Raw genomic sequence first — 21771 nt, 5'->3', positions numbered from 1 at the left:
GGAGTCTGGTGGGCTGCTGTCTATGGGGTCGCACAGAGTTGGACACAACTGAAGCGACTCAGCAGCAGCAGCAGCAGCAGGTGATGTTAGTGGTGAAGAACCAGCCTGCCAATGCAGAAGACATTAGAGATGCAGGTTCAATCCCTGGGTTGGGAAGATCCTCTGGAGGAGGGCATGGCAACCCACTCCAGTATTCTTGCCTGGAGGATCCCATGGACAGAGGAACCTGGTGGGCTATAGTCCATAGGGTCGCAAAGAGTCAGAAAGGACTGAAGCGACTCAGTAGCACATTCTCATCTTTAAGTGGCTTAACTCAGCAGTTTTCAGACTTTTTGGTCTCTTTACATTCTTAGGGAAGACGAAAGAGCTTTTATTTCTCTTTTATAAGTCATATCAGAATAAAACTGGAAATTCTTGAAAAGGATTCAAAGGCATATTTAAATAGCAATAATAAATGCATTACAGGCTAACATAAATAACCTATTTTAAGAAACATTTTAGTGAAAGGAGTGTTGTTATTTTACACTTTTGCAAAGCTCCTTAAAGTCCAGCCTCACAGAAGACAGCTGGACACTCCTGGCTGCTCATGCCTGTGGTCTGCTGTGATATCCCAGGCCAGGGAGCCTCTGGAAACCTCCTTCACCACTGGACACTCATGGGAGAAGGAAGTGGAAAGGCAGAAAATGTCTCGGTATGAAAATTTGACCTCATAGACCCCCTGAGATGGTCTCAGGAATGAGCGCCCACATCACACATAAAAGATTAGCTCTCAGATTGTTCAGTGTGGTTATCCTGATTGAACATCCAGCCCTCCCAAGGACTGGGATACAGGTATCCAAGGAACCTCAGTGGCCAGGATCCTGGCGTCTTAGCTCCACCACTGCTCCCATGGGAACCCTGACATCAGAGTTTCCCGTTAGTGAGCACTAAGGGGTTACGGCGCCTTTCACATAACTTGGGGCAACTAAGCCTGTGCCCCACAACTACTGAGCCTGCGCTCTAGAGCCCGTGCTCCGCAACAAGGGAAGCCACGCACTGCAAGAAGCCCATGCACCGCAACTAGAGAGGAGCCCTGCTCAGCACCGCTAGAGAAAGCCTGCGTGGAGCGATGAAGACCCAGCACAGCCAAAAATAAACTAAATGAATAAATGTTGTATTGTCGCTCAGTTGTTGTCCAGGCACTCAGTCGTGTCTGACTCTTTGCAGCACGCCAGGCTTCCTGGTCCTTCACCATCTCTTGGAGTTTGCCCAGATTCATGTCCCTTGAGCTGATGATGCCATCCAACCATCTCATTCTCTGTCGTTCCCTTCTCCTCCTGCCTTTAGTCTTTCCCAGCATCAGGGTCTTTTCCAATGAGTCGTCTCTTTGCATCAGGTGGCCAAAGTATTGCAGCTTCAGCATCAGTTCTTGCAATGAATATTCAAGATTGATCAACCTTACTTAAGGTTGATCTCCTTTAGGATTGACTGGTTTGTTCCCCTTGCAGTCCAAAGGACTCTCAAGTGTCTTCTCTAGCACCACATTTCAAAAGCATCAACTCTTTGGTGCTCAGCCTTCTTTAAATGAATATTAAAAATAATTTTTTTAAAAAGAGTGTTCCTATCAGCCCATGCACATGAGGGTGCAGAGGTGTATGCCTTAGTTCCTCTGTCCAACCTGAGCAAGACCCTAGCTCTCTGCCATCCCTGCCCACCCACCTCTCCTAAGACTCCTGGCCCACCTTCATTAGTTGCATTGTGGTCTCCTAGGAGCACTCCATACTCACATGTTCAGTTGTGTCCACTCTTCTCGACCGCATGGACTGTAGCCCGCCAGGCTCCTCTGTCCACGGGATCCTCCAGGCAAGAATACTGGAGTGGGTTGCCATACTCTCCTTCAGAGGATCTTCCCAACCCCGGGATTGAACCCAAGTCTCTCATGTCTCCTGCATTGGCAGGCGGGTTCTTTACCACTGAGTCACCTGGGAAGCCCCCCAGAAGCACTTATGCACCTGGAAACCCCCATGCCAGGCTGCTGAAGGGGCTTGGGAGGGAGAGGTTTTGTATTTTCTACTAGAGTGGAAAAGAACTGGCTCGGTCACCTGGGTCTCCAGATCTCTGTGGGAGGTGCTATAATCCCTTAGTTCACATTAATGGTCTGATGGGAGGCTCCAATGTTAGGGTTCCTGTGAGATCAGTGGTGGAACTAAGACCCCAGGATTATGAGCTCTGAAGTTCCTCGGACACCTGTGTCCCAGTCCCTGGGAGGTCTGGATGTCAAATGCTGGTCTTATAAAGCAGGGGGGGACAGTTGTTGAGCCCAAGGTCTCCTTCTTGTCCAGATGGCCTCGCTGACATTCTTAAGTTCTCTCCTGGAAAGGGGTCTCTAACACCTGGATTTGCATCCCTAGAGGGGACATTGACATCTGGGTCTCCACCCCTACAGGAGACGGGAGCAGGGTGCCCTCCTTGTCCTGAGGAGCTGCTGGATGCTGAGTACTCTTAGGGAAAATGGGGTGATAGTTCCTTCCAGTGGGGTATATAGAGATAGAGCCTGGACTCCGGTGTTCCCCTCTTGGGGTGGGGAAGCTGACTTCGAGGTTCCCTTTCTGGTGGGTTAAGGGGGCTCAGACATCTGAGCAGCCCAGGACGCCCTTGCTTGGAACCCCCTACCTAAATATTCACTGGAGGGACTGAGGCTGAGGCTGAAGCTCCAATGCTCTGGCCACCTGATGCGAAGAGCCGACTCATTGGAAAAGACCCTGAGGCTGGGAAAGATTGAAGGCAGAAGGAGAAGACAGAAGACCAGATGGCTGGATGGCCTCATGGACTCAACATGAGTTTGAGCAAACTCCGGGAGATGGTGAGGGACAGGGAGGCCTGGCGTGCTGCGGTCCATGGGGTCACAAACAGTCGGACACGACGGAGCGACCGAACAACCGCGGAAAAGATCAGAGTGGCTGACGCGGGGCAGGACCGAAGGGCGGAGACTCCGTGGGCGGGGCTCTAGCAGGCCCCGCCCCCGCCCGCCGGCGCTGTCTCCACGCATCCAAGTCTGCGAGGCCTCGGCGGGCGCGGAGAGCCTAGCGCCACAGCCCGCGCGCCCCGCTGAGCCCGGCCCGCCCCGGGGTCTATGGGGCCGCTCCTCCTCGCCGCCTGGCCGGCCCCACGCCGCGCCCGGAGCCTGCCCTCGCGGACAGGTAACGAGGCGGTGGGTCTTGCAGGTAGGGGACGCCAGGGGGCAGGTATGAGAGGACAGGGAACTCCTCCTGAGCCCTGGAGGTGAAGGGGACCGGGACTCCAGTGTCCTGAGGGCTAGGGCATCGGAACGCCTGTCTCCCGGGGCTGAGAGTAGGGGCTCACGGAGGTTGGATCCTGGAGAAATAGGGGGCTGGGGGATCTGAACGCCAAGATCTAGGGCATCAGGGGACCTGGCTGTGGAGGCTTGGGGGCGGCGTGGATGTGGGGAGTGGGGCTGGACCCTGAATGCCTAGCCCTGGAGGAATGAAGACCTAATTTAACATGTTTCCGGTTCTGGGGAATCTGAATACCAGGACACCTGGGCTCAGAATTCTGGATCCATCCTGAGGGCTACCTCGGGTTGAGGAGCTGGCCGCTGCATCGGGGGTCTTCAGGGAGGAAGTTGTGGCTGCGGAGATTTGGCGGCCCAGACACGTGGCATCACCCCCAGGGGTTGAGGGGTGGTCCCTGGGGAGAGCATCGGGTGGGGTCCCTAGTTTCTGTCCCCACCGCCCCATCTCTTTAACCGAGCCCGGGAAATAGGTGTACCGCAGATGCGAAAACCAGACTCCTGGGATGGGCTTGTGGTGGGTCCCCGGGGCAGAGGGCTCTGGGGGCTGGAGCTGGTCTCGCCTGGGCCCCGGCGAGGCGCCCGCCCCCCGCCCGGCTTGGGCATGCTTGGCACGCAGCGCGCGGGCCGGTCGGATCCGTATGCGCGCCGCGTGCGCCTATTGGTATGCGGGAGCCGGCCCGGCGCGGGCGTGAGGCGGGCGCGCTGGCGGGCGGCGCGGGGGAGGCGGCGGCGGGGCACGTCCTCACCCTGAGTGAGCTTCGCCCGGAGCCCGGCACGGTGAGAGCTGCGGGCTGTGTAGCCCGGCCTCCGGGGAGGAGAAACTGAGGCCTCCTCCCGCGGCAGCTCCTCGCCGGGACCCTGCACCCCACCCCGCGGGCCTTGGTTTGCCTACCAGGTGTCCCACGCGCCCCCTCGGGCGCTGAGCGTTGCCTCCCGCTCCTTCCCGCTGCAGGAGACGCGGCTCTCGAGTCCCGCAGGCCGCTCTGAGCCCGCCTGAGCGGGTCCCCGCGGAGATGGCGGCCCCCTACCCCAGCGGTGGCGGGGGAGGTCGCGGCGGCAGCGTCCCTTGGGACTTTCTGCAGGGGTTCGTGGTCAAGGCCCCGCCGGGACCCTGGTGAGCAAAGCCCCGCCCCTAGGGCCGTGGCCCCGCCCCAAGGCGGGATCCGACAGGGATTCACATTCACCTTCGCCCCGCCCCTCGGGCCGTGGCCCCGCCCCAAGGCGGGATCCGACAAGGATTCAGTCACCGTCGCCCCGCCCCCTTGGGCTAGACTTTCTCACCCGGAGTTGTTCTACCGAGGTTCTGCAACTCACCGCACACTGGGCGTTCGGTTCCTAGCCCCCTTTTTCGGGACTCCTACCCAACATTCTTACGGCTCCCCTCTCCTTTCTCCTCCCCCCCAGCATATACCCTCCCAAGTCCTGCCCCACGGCTGGGCGGAGAAGTCACTCTCAGGCTCTGTCCCGACCTCCAGAGTGTTGAACCCACTTCCAACGTCCCGTTCCCCCCGTTCCCGAGGCCCCAGGAGGCGGGACTCGCCCCCCGCCCCCGATTCCGGGGTCCCGGGGCCCCGCTGACGCTCCCTCCGGGCCGCCCGCCCAGCCTGCAGGCGCAGCGCAAGGAGAAGTCCCGTAACGCTGCGCGCTCGCGGCGCGGAAAGGAGAACCTGGAGTTCTTTGAGCTGGCCAAGCTACTCCCTCTGCCCGGAGCCATCTCCAGCCAGCTGGACAAGGCGTCCATCGTGCGCCTCAGCGTCACCTACCTCCGCCTGCGCCGCTTTGCCGCGCTCGGGGCGCCGCCCTGGGGGCTGCGATCTTCGGGGCCGCCGGCGGGCCTAGGTGAGTGCGCATGCGCGGGGGCGGGGTCCTGGCGCGCTCCCCCAAGGCAGGGGACCCCGGGTCTGAGCTGCGCGCTAGCTGTGGGGCCAGGCTCCTCCACCCGAAAGGAAGGGAGTACAGAATTTGGAGTCAGACCTTTTGTGTGTTGCTATCAGACGGCTTCTGCTGTCCAAGCCTCAGTTTATTCATCTGTAAAATGGGCTCGCCAGGTAGGAACGGTTTCATGAATTCTGCCCTAGCCATACCAGGGGTCATGCCACTAGTAAGAGCTATTATTTTTATTAGAGGAAATGATTAATGATTCTCACAAAGGAGACCCGCAGCTCCATGAGCGGGACAGAGAGGACCCAGCCCGGGCCTCCCATCCGCTAATGACCAAGAAACACCCCGCACTCAGACCGGAGGGACCCCAGAGGGAACACAAGGACTCCGGCGTCTGAATCCCCAGCCTGGGATGCGGGAGGGGGACGGGATAGCATGCAGGTAAGGTGGCGAGCTTCAGTAGACAGAGGTCCCTGTCCCCGCTTGGCCATTCCCCAGCATTGTGACTCCCGGACAGGTCGCCTCACCTCTCTGTGCCGATGAACCCCTCCCCTCCCCAGGGCTGAGAAGAGAAAAAGGTCTACCAGGTAATAAAGACCCTAACCGCACCTGGCTCGGAGTAAACAGCCGACGTGTAGCAGCTACTCCTGTCAGCGGTTGCTGTTTAGTCGCTCAGTCGCGTCTGACCCTTTGCGACCCCATGAACCGTAGCCCACCAGGCTCGCTCTGTCCATAGAATTCTCCAGGCAGGAATACTGGAGTGGGTTGCCATTTCCTTCTTTAGGGCTTACTCCCGACCCAGAGATCCAACCGTGTCTCCTACATTGGCAGGCGGATTTTATTTTTTACCGCTGTGCCTCCAGGGAAGCCTTTATCAATGGGTACCTGCAGGTTTACTGAGCAGCTGCTGTGTGCCAGGTACTGTTCTGAGCCCTCTGGACCCAGCCGGAAACAAACTGGATAAAAGTCCCTGCCCTGGACCGGCTGACATCCTACTCGCCAAGACATAATAACGAAATGCAATCGATCATATGTTAAAATATAGAACATGTAAAACACAGATATATGTGGATAGATATCTACTTTCATTATCATTCAGACTTCATTACACAGAAGTGTTACGTTATTGTTATTCTATTTTATGTTTTATTGCTTCACTCTTATTACTAGAAGTGTGCGAATCGTGTTCTTCAGAGGTCTCGGGTAACAGGGACAGGGCACCCTAGGCAACCGCGCCCCCCCACCCCAAGATGGATTGTCCTTAGGGTGGGGTTGGAGGGGCTCCAATTCCCCTCCTGCCCTGGTCTCGGGGGGGAGGGGGGAGAGAAAATAGCATTGATTAAGTTCGCAATAAATCACCATTTAAATTTAAATAATCCGGCTTCCCAGGCGGTAATTAGGAGAATTGACTGGCGCGGAGAGAATGCGGCATTAGCGCCGCTGATTACTGTCATTACCGCGAACAACATGTGCGCCGGCGGGGGATAAACATCTTGTCTATTGTCCCCAAGCCCCGGGGAGAGAAAGGGAGGGGGAGACGCTGAGAGCCCCGCCGGCGTCCGGACTCCCCCCTCCCCGCTTGCCGGGATGGGTCATTCGAGGGGGCAGACCACCGACCTCAGCAGCCCCCTTGCCTGTAGGTGGGAAGGCGGGGCAGGGCAGTGTGCCGGGAAGGAGCTGCGTGGACTTCCCCCCAGATTAAGAAATGGGGGCATCTGTTCTCCCGGGGTCTTCAGCAAGAGGCCAAGAACCTGCTTCAACAGTTCAGATGGGGAAACTGAGGCCAGTGACTTAGTTTCCATCAGAAAAGCACAGTGTAGGCTCTCTAAGGGAGGGGGACTCCCACGTTCTCCTCAAAAATACTAGTAATAATACACGCCACAGACACTGGATTGAGCCCTGGACCCAAATTCACTTGCTTAATTCTCAGAAATCTTCAGAGGGAGGCAGTGTTTTGATCCCTATTTTATAGAGCTGAGACCAGAGAGGTGATGCTCTTTGCCCAAGGTCACACAGCCAACAAGGGACCCAGATGAGATTGGAACTCAAGGAGCCTGGCTCTGACGCCCACCTTCTCTATCACCATACTTGGCATATGTGTGGGTCTCCAGGGATGGTTCTGGGTTGCTGGGCTTGGCCTCTCTCTGGCCCTCACGCTGCTGCTGCTGCTAAGTCGCTTCAGTCGAGTCCAATTCTATGCGCCCCTATAGACGGCAGCCCACCAGGCTCCGCTGTCCCTGGGATTCTCCAGGCAAGAACATTGGAGTGGGTTGCCATTTCCTTCTCCAATGCATGAAAGTGAAAAGTGAAAGTGAAGTCACTCAGTCGTGTCCAACTCTTTGGGACCCCATGGACTGCAGCCTACCAGGCTCCTCTGCCCATGGGATTTTCCAAGCACAAGTACTGGAGTGGGTTGCCATTGCCTTCTCCGGGGCCTCACGCTACCATGTGTAAAATGGGATCACAAATGCTGAAATCTAGCCTAGGGGCTCTGAGTCTGAAGAGAAAACAGCTTTGATTTCCTATCAGTCATTCATTGTCATTGATTCAACTGTGCCAGGCAGTATTCTAGGGACTGGGGACATTGCAGAGAACAGAACAAAGTTCCTGCCCTTGGGAGGTGGGCTACAAACCTGGTCCCCTGCCCTCTACCTCCCCAGTGATTTCTACCTCTCTAATGATTTCAAGTCTTTGCCCCACGTTGGCCATCTTGCTGTTCAGAGAAGCCTGTTCCCACCCCAGGGCCTTTGCACCTGCTATGCTTCCACCAGGAACCCCCATTCCCTTATGATGTGGGCTTTTCACTCAGGCTTTCCCCAACCACACTATTAAAAATAAAAGGGACTTCCCAGAGTCTGCACTCCCATTGCAGGGGGCCTGGGTTCAATCCCTGGTCAGGGAACTAGATCCCACATGCTGCAACAAAAAGTTCACACGCCACAACCAAGACCCGTTGAAGCCAAATAAACAAAAAATAACAACCCCCTGCTCTTGGCACGTCCTGTCTCCCTTTCTCCCTTTCCTGTCTTATTTCTTTCCATAGTACTTACTGTCACCTGCTATTACATATTTCTTATTTCTCTTGTTTATTTAATTCTTAAAAATATTTATTAATTTATTTGGTTGTGCCAGTTTTTAGTTGCGGCATCACGGTCTTTTTTTTTTTTCCCCCTCAGTTGCAGCATGTGGGATCTAGTTCCTTGACCAGGGACAGAACCCAGGGCCCCTGCATCGGGAGCTCGGAGTCTGAGTTACTGGACCACCAGGGAAGTCCCTTCTCTTGTTTATTGTGTTTGTCCCCTACAACACCTTGTTTGTTGAGCCTAGAATAGACCCTGCCCACAGTGAGGGGTCACTAAATATTTGCTGGGCAGCTATGGAACTGGGTGGGGGCTTCCCATGTGGTGCAGCGGTGAAGAACCCCCCCTGCCAATACAGGAGACACAGGAGACGTGGGTTCCATCCCTGGGTTGGGAAGATTCCCTGGAGGAGGAAATGGCAACCCACTCCAGTATTCTTGCCTGGGAAATCCCATGGACAGAGGAGCCTGGTGGGCTATAGTCCATGTGGTCACAAAGAGTCAGACGTGACTGAGTGACAGAGCACTGTTAGAACTAGGTATTGGGGGGATTCACATGTCAGGCGTGACCTCTCTGAGGAAGTGACCTTTGAGCTGAGACTGGGAGGAGGTGAGGGAGCAAGCTCTGAGGAAAGCCTGAAGGACAGTGTTCCAGGCAGAGGGAACAGCAAGTGCAAAGGCCCTGAGGCAGGCAGCAATCAGTTTGGTGGGTGCAGGCCACAGCAGAGAGGTCAGGGGCTCCAGAGAGGAAGAGAGGAGTAAATGGAGGGGGAGTGGTCAGCAGGTCAGGGGCCAGCTCCTGCAGGGCCTCTCGGGCCATGGCGAGGACTTTGGCTACTACTCCGAGTGAGATGGGAGCCACAGAGGTGACGGATGTGAGGGAAGAAGCAGGGAGCCCAGTGAACAGGCAAGCGAGGTGATCCAGCTGGACATGAGGCAGCTAGGCCAGGGTGGGGGTGGTGGGATGAGAGGTGGTGGGATCCAGGAGATGCAGTGACTATCCAGCCTCGGGACTTACAGAACAGGGGTGTGGGTGTGAGGAAAGAGAGGGTCAAGGTGGACAGCAAGGTACCGCCCAGAAGGTGCCTGCAGTAGAGTTTATCCGTAGAAATGCCTAGAAGAATGCCACAGACTCACCTACTGTATGGGCTTCCACAGTGGCTCAGCGGTAAAGAATCCGCCTGCCAATGCTGGAGACATAAGAGACACAGGTTCAATCCATGGATTGGGAACATCCTTTGAAGAAGCAAATGGCAACACACTCCAGTATTCTTTCTGGGAGAATCCCATGGACAGAGGAGCCTGGCAGACTACAGTCCATGAGATCAAGAAGAGTGGGACACGACTGAGTGACTGAGCAGCAGCAGCAGCTGGCTGTGCCACGTGCATGCAGGAGCCCACCCAGCTCCAGCCCTAGACCCATTTCACAGATGCAGCTGAGGAAAGTACAGGCAGGAATGCACATGCTCCAGCCCCTCAGGCTTGCTTCCAGGGAGCAAGGCACTCTGATGAAGGCAGGGGGGCTCCTTCTCCCAGACTTCCACAGGTTTCTGAAGTCCCAGTCCTTCATCCCCACTAGTCTGGGACAGCCAAGCCCTCAGGGCAGTTGAGGATGGGCGGTGGGGGCGGGACCCCTGGGTGAGGCCTTAGCTTCTCCCCTCGGGCCCCTCAGCGCCCTCTCTGGCTTGGAGGGAAGATGACAACTGGGGCAGTTTTATTCCAGGGGAGGCTGACTTGATAGGAAACGCAGCAAATGTTTGTTGAAAGAGTGAATGATGGCTGGGGTTTGGGCGTGAACAAGGAGCAGATCTGGGAGGAACAGGAGTTGAAGTATTTCTGGGAGAGACGGGGGAAGAATGAGGAAGAGGGGAGTCGGTGGACTTGGGCCGGGGTGGGGCTAGGAGCCGTAAGATCCCTCAAAGACCCCTCAGTCAGGGATGGGGAGAGACCCAGGGGACAGGATAGGGGAAGAGCGAGTGGTTGAGCCCTCCCCGCTACACGCACCCCCATCCCGACGTGCCCATTAACGCTGTTAATTGCAGCCGTTCAGTCTGACCTGGGCTGATCCTGTGAGAGGGAAAATGAAGGAATTAGCAAAAATGACAGGGGAAAATTGCGACAATTAGCAGCCGGCATTGTTCCCGCCTGTCACCCGGCTGGTTCCTGCTGCATCTCGGGGGAGGGGTCCCCATCACCACCACCACCCGCCTCAGTTACTGTCCCTGGAACTCCAGGTTGGGCGGGTGTGAATAGCCAGGGGGTGTCGGGGGTCGCGCCTGGAGGGAGGAGGCGTGGCCAAGCTGGGGTGGAGCTTGGGGGCTGCGTCCTGATTGGGGGGAGGGGGCGGCGTTCCGCCGCCTGGTGTTTTGATGGTCTGGAAATCACAATAGTAATCAGGCTATTAATACTGATCCCAGGTTCTGTTTCGGGAGCACCTGCTGCGTGCCCGCCCCTGGTAGGCCCTCTCTGTTCTCCAGGCGGAATGAATGCTCACCATCCCCTAACGGATCAGCCAGTCCTCTTAGCAAACACATGTGACAGAGGAAGAAACCGAGGCACAGAGAAGTGAAGGCACTGGTCCTAGGGCACACAGCCAGGGAGGGACAGTGGCTGACACCAGCCCTGGATCCTCAGGCCGGCAGGAGCCGGGTGCTTGGGGACCCTCGAGGTCACTGACTCCCCAGTCTGGGCCCAGACCCCTTGGGGAGTCGTTCTTCGCAACGCCCAGCCTGGACATCTGGAGCCCTCTGCTCTTGACTGTGGGGGATGGACGGCCTGGGTCTCTGCCTCCGTCTCCTTCACCATCTGGATCTTCCTGCCACTTTCCCCGTATGTCTCTCTATGCGTTTCTTTCCCTCCGTCCCTCGGTCTCTTTATTTTTATTTTTAAAATGTTCTGTGCTGGTGGTGGCCTGCGGGATCCTAGCTCCCCAACCAAGGACCGAACCCATGCTGCCTGCATTGGACATGGGAAGTCTTACCCACCGGACCTCGGGGGAAGTCCCTGTCCTACCATCTCATCGCGTCTGTCTGTCTGTCTCTGTCTCAGTTTCTGCGTCTACTTATCGCTCTATCTCTCTTTTTTAAAATTGTATTGGGGTAAATTGTATGTAACATGACATTCACCGTTTTACAGTGTGCAGCCAGCGCGTCTATCTGGTTCATGTTCATCGCCCTCCAAAAGCCCTGTGCGGGTCGCAGTCTCTCCCAGCTTCTCCTGCCCCTCCCTCCAGCCCCTGGCGACCTCTAATCTGCTTCTTGTCCCTGGATTTGCCTGTTCTGGATGTTTCATATAAATGGAATCCTACACTATGTAGCCTCATGTGTTTGGTTGCTTTCACTTAGCATAATGTGAAAAGTTCCTTTCTGTCACAGCATGGATCAGGACTGCATTTGTTTTTATGGCCGATGACATTCCACTGTATGAATTTAGCACGTTTTACTTATTCATTCAGCAGTTAATAGACATTTGTGTTGTTTCCACCTTTTGGCTATTAGGAATAATGCTGCTGCTGCTGCTGCTGCTGCTGCGTCACTTCAGTCGTGTCCGACTCTGCGTGACCCCATGCTGCTATGAACATTCATGTCCAACTACTTGTTAGAGCACCTGTTTTCCTTTGGGATATATACCTAGAAGTGGGATTGCTGGGTTATATGGTCATTCTTTGGGGAAGAAAAGGGCAACCCACTCCAATATTCTTGCCTGGGAAATCCCATGGACAAAGGAGCCTGGAGGGCTACAGTCTGGGGTCGCAAAAGACTAAACAACAAATAGTAATTCTATATTTAACTTATTGGGGAATTGCCAAACTATTTTTCCAGACTGGCTGTATTGTTTCCCATTCCCACCAGTAACACACAGGGCTTCCGATTTCTCCACATCCTCGCCAACACTTCTTTTCTTTTTCTTTTAAGTTCTAGCCATCCTAGTGGGTGTGAAATGATCTCTCATTGTGGTTTTCATTTGCATTTTGCTAATGACTAATGATGTTGAACATCTTTTCATGCGCTTATCGGCCGTTTGTGTATCTTCTTTGGATGACTGTCTATTCAAATCCTTTGCCCGATTTTGATTTTGTTTTTGACTGTGCTGTGCAGCTTGCAGGATCTTAGTTCCCTGACCAGGCATCAAACCTGGACCCTCAGCAGTGAAAGCGCTGAGTCCAAACCACTGGACACCAGGGAATTCCTCTTTGGCCCATTTTTTAAAATTTATTTTTTTTATTAAAGGATAATTGCTTTACAGAATTTTGTTGTTTTCTGTCAAACCTCAACATGAATCAGCCATAGGTATACATATATCCCCTCCCTTTAGAACCTCCCTCCCATCTCCCTTCCCATCCCACCCCTCTAGGTTGATACAGAGCCCCTGTGTGAGTTTCCTGATTTGGCTCATTTTTTAACTGGACTCCTCACCCTTTGGTTGTTGAGCTGTAACGTCCTTTTCTCTTTCTCGATTCCTTTGTATCTCTGTCCATCTGTCTGTATCTTTGTCTCTCAATATCTGTCTATGTCCCTGTCTCTCTTTTTCTTTTTTTCTGGTTCCTTTCTGCTGCACTCCCATCCTTCAGGTCTGGGCTCAAAGGCCCCTCCCCACTTTTATTTCATGTCACCTATTTGATTCTCCCTGGCACTGGCCACAAATGACAGTTCTGTACTTGTTAGTTTCTTGCTCATTGATATCTGCCCTGACTTGGGCACCCAGTGAGGGCAGGGGTGGGCGTCCTGGTCGCCCCCCACTCTGCCTCTAGCACTGCCAGTGAAGGGCAGATGCCCAGGGCGTTTGCTGGAGGACTGAATGGATGAATCCCTTTCTGTATCTCCTGGTGTCTCTCTGACTCTGTGTGTCTCAGCCTGCCCCTCCTCACACCCTGGGTCTCTCCCTGACAAGGCCCCCCAGTGCCTCAAGTCTGGGGACAAGAGAGGGAAGTATACATAGCCTGCTTCCCTGGGGGTCTTCCCAGAGGTCAGGGGTCAAACCAGCAGGCTCTGGCCTCAGCCCTCTCTCTCCCCCAGCCCCAGGCCGCAGGGGTCCGGTGGCGCTGGTCTCCGAAGTCTTTGAGCAGCACCTGGGCGGACACATCCTGCAGGTGAGGCCCCTCCCCCGCCTGCTGCTCCTTGCTGCCACCTGGTGGCTGACTTGGGAGACAGGCACTCTTCTCTCCAGCCTCAGCCTGGGGGGAGCCCCAGAACTGGGAGGCAGGCTGCTGGGGCTCCCCTTTCTTCCTCCTCCTCCCTAGGGCCACTGAAGCTCTTTACCCTGGATTAACCCATCACAAGCAGGGATCCAGATTTCAGAACCTCTTATAGATGCTGTGTCCTCCTCTCCCCACCCCCTCTCTCTCTCCCCACTCTAGTCCCTGGACGGCTTCGTGTTCGCCTTGAACCAGGAAGGGAAGTTCCTCTACATCTCAGAGACAGTGTCCATTTATCTGGGTCTCTCACAGGTAAGGGGCCCACAGCAGGCTGCCCGGCCCAGCTCAGCTGCCTTCTCCCTTGCTCGCTCTCCTCTCTCCTGGCCTCACCAGACCAGCATGAGAAAAAAAACAGATGGATGGGCTCTTTGGGTCCCAAAGTGTGTTCCTTGGGACCCAACATGACACCAAACGCAGAGGAGGGTTTTTAAAGCAATAGGTCGATTTGAAGAAAGCAAATCAGCAGAAAAGTAAGTTTGCCTGTGAGTGGTCACCAAATGTACTGATATTTACCAAAACGTGTTTCTTCTTAACACTTTTAACAAATAACCTGATTTACTTATTTATTTTTGGCCGTGCTGGGTCTTCGTGTCTGGGCTTCCCCCTAGTTGTGGAGAGCGGGGCTTACTCTCGTCATGCTGCATGGGCTGCTCGTGGCGTTGCTTCCCTTGCTGTGGAGCAGAGGGTCTCGGGCGTGTGGAGCTCAGTGGTTGTGACCCCAGGCTGTGGAGCCTAGGCTCAGTAGTTGTGGTGAATAGCACAGGTTGTGGCACACGGGCTTAGCTGCTTTGCGGCATGTGGGATCTTCCTGGACCGGGGGATCGAACCTGAGTCTCCTGCATTGGCAGGTGGATTCTTTACCACTGAGCCACGAGGGAAGCCCTATTCTTAACACTTGTAAAGGATTACAGCCATTCGTATTGGGAGGTCTCGGGTTTTGCCAGCTTGGAGGATTTTGGGGGGCACCTTAGTTGACTGGTTTGCATTTTGCCTTGATTTCAACCCACTGTTTCTGCTCCAGCTCCTGAGGCTGGTGTCTGAGAGGGAAAGGAGAGCAAAGAGGAGCCCAAAGCCCCCACCCCTGGAATCCTGGCTCCTTGCGGCATCTTAGGTCTTGCCGATCCAATCAATGCAAATTGCTGCCAACTTTTAGCATTTTTACAGAGATTTTGACAAATGGCAAATTTAGAAAATTCAGTGCATTGGTTTTTGGCTTTTGTGAGCAGCTCTTCAGTGAGTTGTTGGAGGAAGGCTCCTGGAAGAGGAAGACCTTGAAGGGGGAATATGGACAAGAGGAAGGGAAGGATAAGAGTGGAGGGAAGGCTGGAAGCTTGTGTGTGTTGGGGGAGGGCTTAATGAGAATAGAGGGACTCATGTGACCCCCAAACCCAGGGGCAGTGGGAGCATGGGAGGTTTCTGAGCAGAGGAGGGCCGTGGTCCGAGGAGTACCTTATGGAGGGGCATGTGTGTGAGGACTGAAGGAAAGAAAACCAATGGGGACTCTGGGGCAGGAAGCCGCAGGGAGAAGATGGCTGCCGGCTTTGGGACCGTGTGGAGATGAGGGGACCGCTGCGAGACATCTGAGGGTTGAACTGAATGTAAAAATCTAATTAAAAGGTTCTAACCTCGAGCACTTTTGGTAGGATTGTAAATTGGTAGCTACTATGGCAAACTATCGGAGAAGGCAATGGCAACCCACTCCAGTACTCTTGCCTGGAAAATCCCATGGATGGAGGAGCCTGGTAGGCTGCCGACCTAGGGGTCGCTAGGAGTTGGACACAACTGAGCGACTTCACTTTCACTTTTCATTTTCATGCATTGGAGAAGGAAATGGCAACCCACTCCAGTGTTCTTGCCTGGAGAATCCCAGCGATCGGGGAGCCTGGTGGGCTGCCGTCTATGGGGTCGCACAGAGTCGGACACGACTGAAGCGACTTAGCAGCAGCAGCAACACTTTAAAGAGTTTGAAAGCCATTCCACTGCTTGTGTCCTGATTTCCATTCCTGCTGGGACATCCTGTGAGTCATTTCAGGGCGCAGTTGTTTGCTGTATAGGGTGAGACTGAGTAAGCAGGAACTGGGTAAACAGAGGCTATGACACCCCCTTCTAACCCCCCCAGCTTCTTTTATTTTATTTGGTTGCACCGGGTCTTAGCTGTGGCACGTGGGATCTAGTTCCCTGACCAGGGTCCCCCGCACTGGGAGCGCAGTCTTAGCTAGTGGACAACCGGGGAAGTCCCCTCCCCCCAGCTTCTTCATACCGGAGGTAGGGGCAGAAAATCCTTAATAATCTCCGGGTTTGAAGTGAGAGGGCACGGGAAGAGCCTAAGTTTATATGTTTATATTCTCCTTGAAACACACCTGCTCGTAAGGCAGGCGAGCGACGGCGCGCACCTCACCGGCCCCCTGCACTCCCCTCCTTCGCCGGCAGGTGGAGCTGACGGGCAGTAGCGTCTTCGACTACATCCATCCCGGGGATCACTCCGAGGTGCTCGAGCAACTGGGTCTGCGGGCCCCGACCCCCGGGCCCCCCACCCCGCCTTCCGTCCCCTCCTCTTCCTCATCCTCCTCATCTTCCTCTTCGCTTGCGGATACGCCTGAGATCGGTAATTCCCAGCCTCCCCCCAAAAAAAGAGGCCTGAGGGACACTGGGTCCAATGTCTCCAAATATGTCTTCTTTAAACAAAAACAGTCTTGTTAAGAGTTGTGCAAAGCAAGTTTTTGTAAAATGAGTCAGAGTCTAAATTGAGGCAGTGAGACGTGGCTCCCTAAAATTGCCTAAGCTCCCTAAGAATGCCTGAATCCCCAAGATTGGAGCTTTAGAAAGACACTTTCTGACTGCAGAATGGAGGTGGGTGCCTGTGGGTTATTATTATTTACCAGGTGTGCTTATTGGGCATTTACACGTGCCCTGCCCTTAAGGACATAATTTTATTAAATCCCAACCACAAACTCATGAAGCAGAAACTATGATAATCTCCATGTTTCAGAGGAGGAACCTGGGACATAGCATAGAAAGGTTGAGTTAAGTGTCCCAGGTCACACAGCTGTAAGTGGTTGAGCTGGACTCTGGCCCAGGTTTGTCTGACTGCAGGGTCTGTGCTTCTAACCCTTCTCTCCAGTGGAAAATTCTACTCCGTGTTGGGGAGGGAGGGTGTTGGAGACTACCCTGCAAGTTCCTTTTAGCTCTGAGATACTGGGGGACTGAGGTTGTCTTTCTCATAAATAGGCTTTTCTTGTATGGGGTTTGCTTTCCACGTGCTTGCAAACTTGGGAGGTGTTTGTGACCCGTGTGGGACTGTTGGCAAGCGTGATTATATGTATACCTGAGTTTGAGGCCCAGACAGTTATCTGGATGTGAGCCTGTTTATAAGACTTTTTCATGGGGTTTATAGAATAATCTGTATTTGTGAGGCTTATTTGTTCCGATAGCCAGAGCCTGCACTCTGTGCTCAGCCCTTTGTTGTGTAGGGCTGGAGACACAGCAGTGACTAGAGCCCCAGCCCCACCCTCCCGAAGCTCACAGTCCAGTGGAGGGGACTGAACGGTCCCCAGGCAGTGATGACCCAGAGTGGGAAGGGCTGGGGTAGGAGAGACCCCAGAGGGGCAGCTGACCCAGCCTGGGGGTCAGGGAGGACTTCCTGGAGGCGGAGAACTGAGACCTGGAGGTTGTGGCTGGAGATGATGTCATTAGAAGGCAGTGCTTGCCAGTCTTAGGCCATGGTGAGGAGTGCGGCTTTCTCCCAAGGGTACTAGGGAGCCATGGCAGGTTCAGAGCAGAGGTATAGGGTCAGATCTGAGCTTTAGAAAGGGGGCCTGGCTGCCGGTGAGAAGGATGGGAGCTTAGTATACTGTGTCAGCAGGCTTGTAGAACCATCAGGTGTGTCAGAGTGATTGTGGTCATGACCCTCTGTCTGCAGAGGGCGAGGGTAGCCTGTGTGTGTCCGCCTCCGGACCCCATAACCTTCCTTCACGCTCCGCCCCAGAGGCCAGCCCCACCGAGGTGTCTCTGTCCTCCCGGGCCCAGGAGCGCTCCTTCTTCATCCGCATGAAATCCACCCTCACCAAGAGGGGGCTGCATGTCAAGGCCTCGGGGTACAAGGTGGGTGTGAGCTCTCCGCGCCCAGCATCTGTCTCCCGTGTCCCCTCCCCCACCCTGTGTTCCCGCCAGCTACTTCCCCGGGGGCCCCAGGGCCGGGAAGACGGTCAGAGCCAGGCCCTGTGGCCAGGTTGTGGTCCCCGCGCCCCAAGGGCCCCGCCTTGCCCCCGCCTCCGACGCAGGTCATCCACGTGACCGGCCGCCTTCGGGCCCGCGCCCTGGGCCTCGTGGCCCTCGGCCACACGTTGCCGCCAGCTCCACTGGCTGAGCTGCCGCTGCACGGACACATGATCGTCTTTCGACTCAGCCTGGGTCTCACTATCCTTGCTTGTGAGAGCAGGTACCGGGGTTGGGGTCAGAGGTGGGCCGATGGGGGCGCACGGGACAGGGAGGTGGGCGGGGAGTCAGAGAGGCCAGGGGTCAGGAGGCTGCAGCCCTGAGCAGGCGCGGGAGGCGAGAAAAGGGCGGAGGGCGGCCTGAAAGCGGAGTTAAGGCGGGGCCTGCGGGGATGGGGGCGGGCCTCCGGGGAAGAGGCGGGGCCTGTGGGGATGGAGGTGGGGCCTCCGGGGAGGAGGCGGGGCCTTGGGGCGGGACTTGTGGGATGGAGGTGGGGCCGTGTTCCGTTCCCAGGCCAGGTCCTCTCTTCGCGGAACCCTCCTGCAGAGCTCAGCTGTTCTTCATCCTATTTCTGCCCCACTGATCTCTCATCTCTTATCTACTTTGTTTCCCGCACCAGGCAGTGGGGGGGGAAGTTATCAATAGAGAAATCGTTTCCACAGTTCAGGGGCCTCCGGAGTGCGCGGGGCCACCCCACACCTAGGAATGCCTTCTGCTCCAATGCCCATAACCGCCCTAGAAGGGGACACTGTTATTTTAAATATTTTCCCGCACCCAAACGGAGGATAAGGGGAGGAGGGAGTTGGGAGGGGGGTTCAGGAAGGGGAACTCATGTACACCCGGGGCGGATTCATGTCAATGTATGGCAAAACCAACCAATATTGTAAAATAATTAGCCTCCAGTAAAATAAATAAATAAATATTTTCCCGCCCGTTTTAAGGGGGGAAAACTGAAGCCCGGAGCACTCCAGAGCCAGGGTTTGGGCGCTGAGTGACTCCGGAACCAACCCTGTCCCCTTCTCCCCACCTCTCTGTTGGTCCCTGCCCTCAGGGTCAGCGACCACATGGACCTGGGGCCCTCGGAGCTAGTGGGCCGCAGCTGCTACCAGTTTGTCCATGGACAGGATGCAACCAGGATCCGCCAAAGCCACCTGGACCGTGAGAACCCCTCACCCTAGACCTGAACACCCCACCGCCCTGCTCCCTGGAAGTCCTTCTTTGAGGCTGACCATGGTCTCTCCTGCTGCCAGCTCACCACAGGACGAGCAGCAAGGGAGTTGTCCCTGAGCAAAGTCTCAGGAGTTGGGCGAGGGGTGGGATTTGCGGGGACTGGGGTCTCTGACCCAGCCTTCAAACTCCAGGGGCCTCGATGCCAGACTCCCTCTCGGTCGTTCTGACTTGGGTTCTCTGTCTCCCTCTCTGCTCTCTGCCTTTCTCTTCTCCCCACCATCTCACCCTTCCTGTTTCCCCGTCACCCACCCCCTCTGTGCCCCTGTCTCCCTGTCCGCCGGTCTCTCTCTTTCTCTCTGTCCATCCCACCCCACCCCATCCCATCCGGTCTCTCCTGGTCCCTGGCCTGGGCCCAGTGCTGGACAAGGGCCAGGTGATGACCGGCTACTACCGTTGGCTGCAGCGCGCCGGGGGCTTCGTGTGGCTGCAGTCCGTGGCCACCGTGGCTGTGAGCGGGAAGAGCCCTGGAGAGCGCCACGTGCTCTGGGTCAGCTACGTGCTCAGGTGAGGGTTGCCTGCCCCCCTCCCCATGAGGAGCTCAGAACTCCTTCCAGAAGATTCTGCCAGCTCTTCCCACCTTTGGGTGGGAGCTCTCAGGGAGGGTTGCTAGGCAAGTCTAGCAGGGTGAGGCGGTAAAAACATGAAGGGAAATGGAGTCCAGTGACAGCGAAGGCCTGGAGGAGAAGAGACCTTGCTTGCAGGAGGCAGAGAGGAAGTGATGGTCTCTTCTAGGGAGAAACACAGATGCCAAGTGGCCCCAGGCCTAGGTGGATTCTGGGATACTGGGGGGCCATGGCAGGCACTATCCAGGAGAGGGCCAAAGCAACTGATGGAAAGAAACTAGAGGTGGGGAGGACACTCCGGGCTGAGTCCCAGCTGACCCAGCTGAGGAACCAAAGGGAGCGAGTGCTCTGGGCTGGAGCAGAGTCCCCAGAAACGAAGCTGAGGACGGTGGTGGGCACTGGGGGGCTGTGAGAGGGTTTAGACCTGGCGGCAGTCACAGTCAAATCGGCTTTGTGAAAGGACCCTCTGGCTGCCGTGAAGATGGAGGTCTGTCTGTGGGACAAGACGGACTGGGGGCCTAGGGACAGAGAGATGCCAGGCGGCATGGGTGGAGGAGGGTCGTGGCCACCAGGCCATCTCTGGCTTTGCGGGGCCTGGGCCTGGGTCTCTGGGAGGAGCAGCAGGTTTGGAAGGAGGATGCTGAGGTCAGATGAGCATGAGGTGCCCAAGGGGACACTTAGGGTGACATCCAGGTGTCCACGGGCTGCAGAGGTTTGGCCTCAGGAGACAGGGCCAAGCTGGTCTAGACACCAACTTGGAGTCTGGGGTCCAGTGATGAGGCCTAAGTGCCTCGGGTTGGGGGGGGTCCCAGTCACTGTAGTCGGGGGAGGTGCCTGCTCTCAGAGGGGGAAGGGAAGTCTCTACTCAGAAGACTGCTGGGCAGGAGGAAGGCTCTCTTCCCCAGAGGCTGGGTGGCCTGGGCCCCTAGCTCCCAATTTCATGTCTTGTCCCAGCCAAGCTGAGGGGGAGCAGACACCTCTGGACGCCTTCCAGCTTCCAGCCAGTGTGGCCCGTGAGGATGCGTCCAGCCCGGAGCCAGAGCCCACAGGTGAACCCCACCTCCCAGCCCAGCCCCTGGGAGGCCCTGAGCGGCTTCTGGGACCTGTGCTGTCCAGTGTGGAGGCTATTTACAGTAAAAGTACAGTTCAAATTCCAGGAGTTCCCTGGAGATTCAGGGGTTAGGACTCTCGGCTCTCACTGCCAGGAGCCTAGGTTTAATACCCACTTGGTGAACTAAGACCCCACAGGCCATGCGGTGTGGCACAAAATAATCACAAATAGTTTCAGTTCCATTTCCTTAGTCATACTCCCCACACTTGAAGAGCTCAGTAGCCATAGGCGGCCAGTGCAGATATGGAACATGTTCATCCTCACAGGAAGTCCTGTTGGATGGCCTGGGTCCAGACCAGAGCCTCTGACCTCTGGGGCCTGGTCACACTTTGTGGTGGGGGCCAGCCTGCCCCACTGTACGGTATTTAGCAGCATCCCTGACATCCACCCTCTCAGATCCAAGCACATCCTCCTCCCCAGTTGTGACAACCAAAAATGCCTCCAGACTTGGCCAACTGTCCCTGAAGGGACAAAACTGCCCCAGCAGAGACCCATGGGTCTGGACCATGGAGTGTGGCCCCAGTCTACAGATGGGAAGGCGGAGAGCTGGGGATGCGTAGGATGGCACCCTTCCAAATCTTCCTTTTGCAGAGCCAGAGCCTCCAGTGGAAGGAAAGCAGGCCGCCCCCCAGGAGGAGGATGAGGCCCCTCAGCCCCGGGGCAAACCCATCAAAGTGGAGCCTGCCCCCGGGGAGACGGAAGACCCAGAGGACAGTGAGGATGAGGAGACGTCGGGCCACCTGGCCCCAGTGAGGCCCGAGTTCACGTCCGTCATCCGGGCGGGGTCCCTGAAGCAGGACTTGGTGGGGCCGTGGGGCCTGGCACCTCCTGGGGACCCCCCGCCCTCCCTCCTGCACACCGGCTTCCTGCCCCCAGTCCTGCGGGGCCTGTGCGCACCAGGCACCATCCGCTACGGCCCTGCCGAGCTGGGCCTGGCGTACCCACACCTGCAGAGGCTGGGCCCGGGCCCTGCCCTCCCGGAGGCCTTCTACCCCGCCCTGGGCCTGCCCTACCCGGGGGCCCTGGGCACCAGGGTGCAGCGGAAGGGGGACTGAGGACTGGGACAGCCCTCCACATGGCCGGACCGGGAGGATGGGTGGGGACCCCAAGGGGGACAGGGGCAGGGTTCTCGCCCCCGTGAATTAAACGCCTGCTCCCGCTGTGGCCAGGAAGCTCCTCTCCTCTCCTTCCTCCTCAGTTACCTCC

At 56.2% G+C, this 21771-nt stretch overlaps 1 protein-coding gene across 2 annotated transcripts; it reads left to right on the top strand.

Annotated features, from left to right (window-relative positions):
• Positions 1–4295: 4295 nt before the first annotated feature.
• Positions 4296–21731, top strand: NPAS1 (neuronal PAS domain protein 1). Of its 2 annotated transcripts, none has more exons than XM_088829950.1 (11): positions 4296–4406; positions 4896–5131; positions 13274–13341; positions 13609–13698; positions 15877–16051; positions 17432–17547; positions 17727–17884; positions 18713–18819; positions 19248–19395; positions 20409–20503; positions 21157–21731. In XM_088829950.1, exons 1-11 carry the CDS (start codon positions 4306–4308, stop codon positions 21618–21620), a joined length of 1758 nt encoding a protein of 585 aa, XP_088686076.1. In that variant the 5' UTR covers positions 4296–4305; the 3' UTR covers positions 21621–21731. The 2 variants fall into 2 exon arrangements, with proteins under 2 accessions (XP_088686076.1, XP_088686075.1); XM_088829949.1 differs by having other exon boundaries at positions 13268–13341.
• The last annotated feature ends 40 nt before the right edge of the window (positions 21732–21771 follow it).

Source organism: Moschus berezovskii, chromosome 22 (genome assembly GCF_049115385.1).
Source record: "Moschus berezovskii isolate FMDL1 chromosome 22, NW_MosBer_1.0, whole genome shotgun sequence".
NCBI classification, from domain to species: Eukaryota; Metazoa; Chordata; class Mammalia; order Artiodactyla; family Moschidae; genus Moschus; species Moschus berezovskii.
Note: the sequence above shows the minus strand (reverse complement) of the source record. Positions and strands in the feature narration are given on the sequence as shown.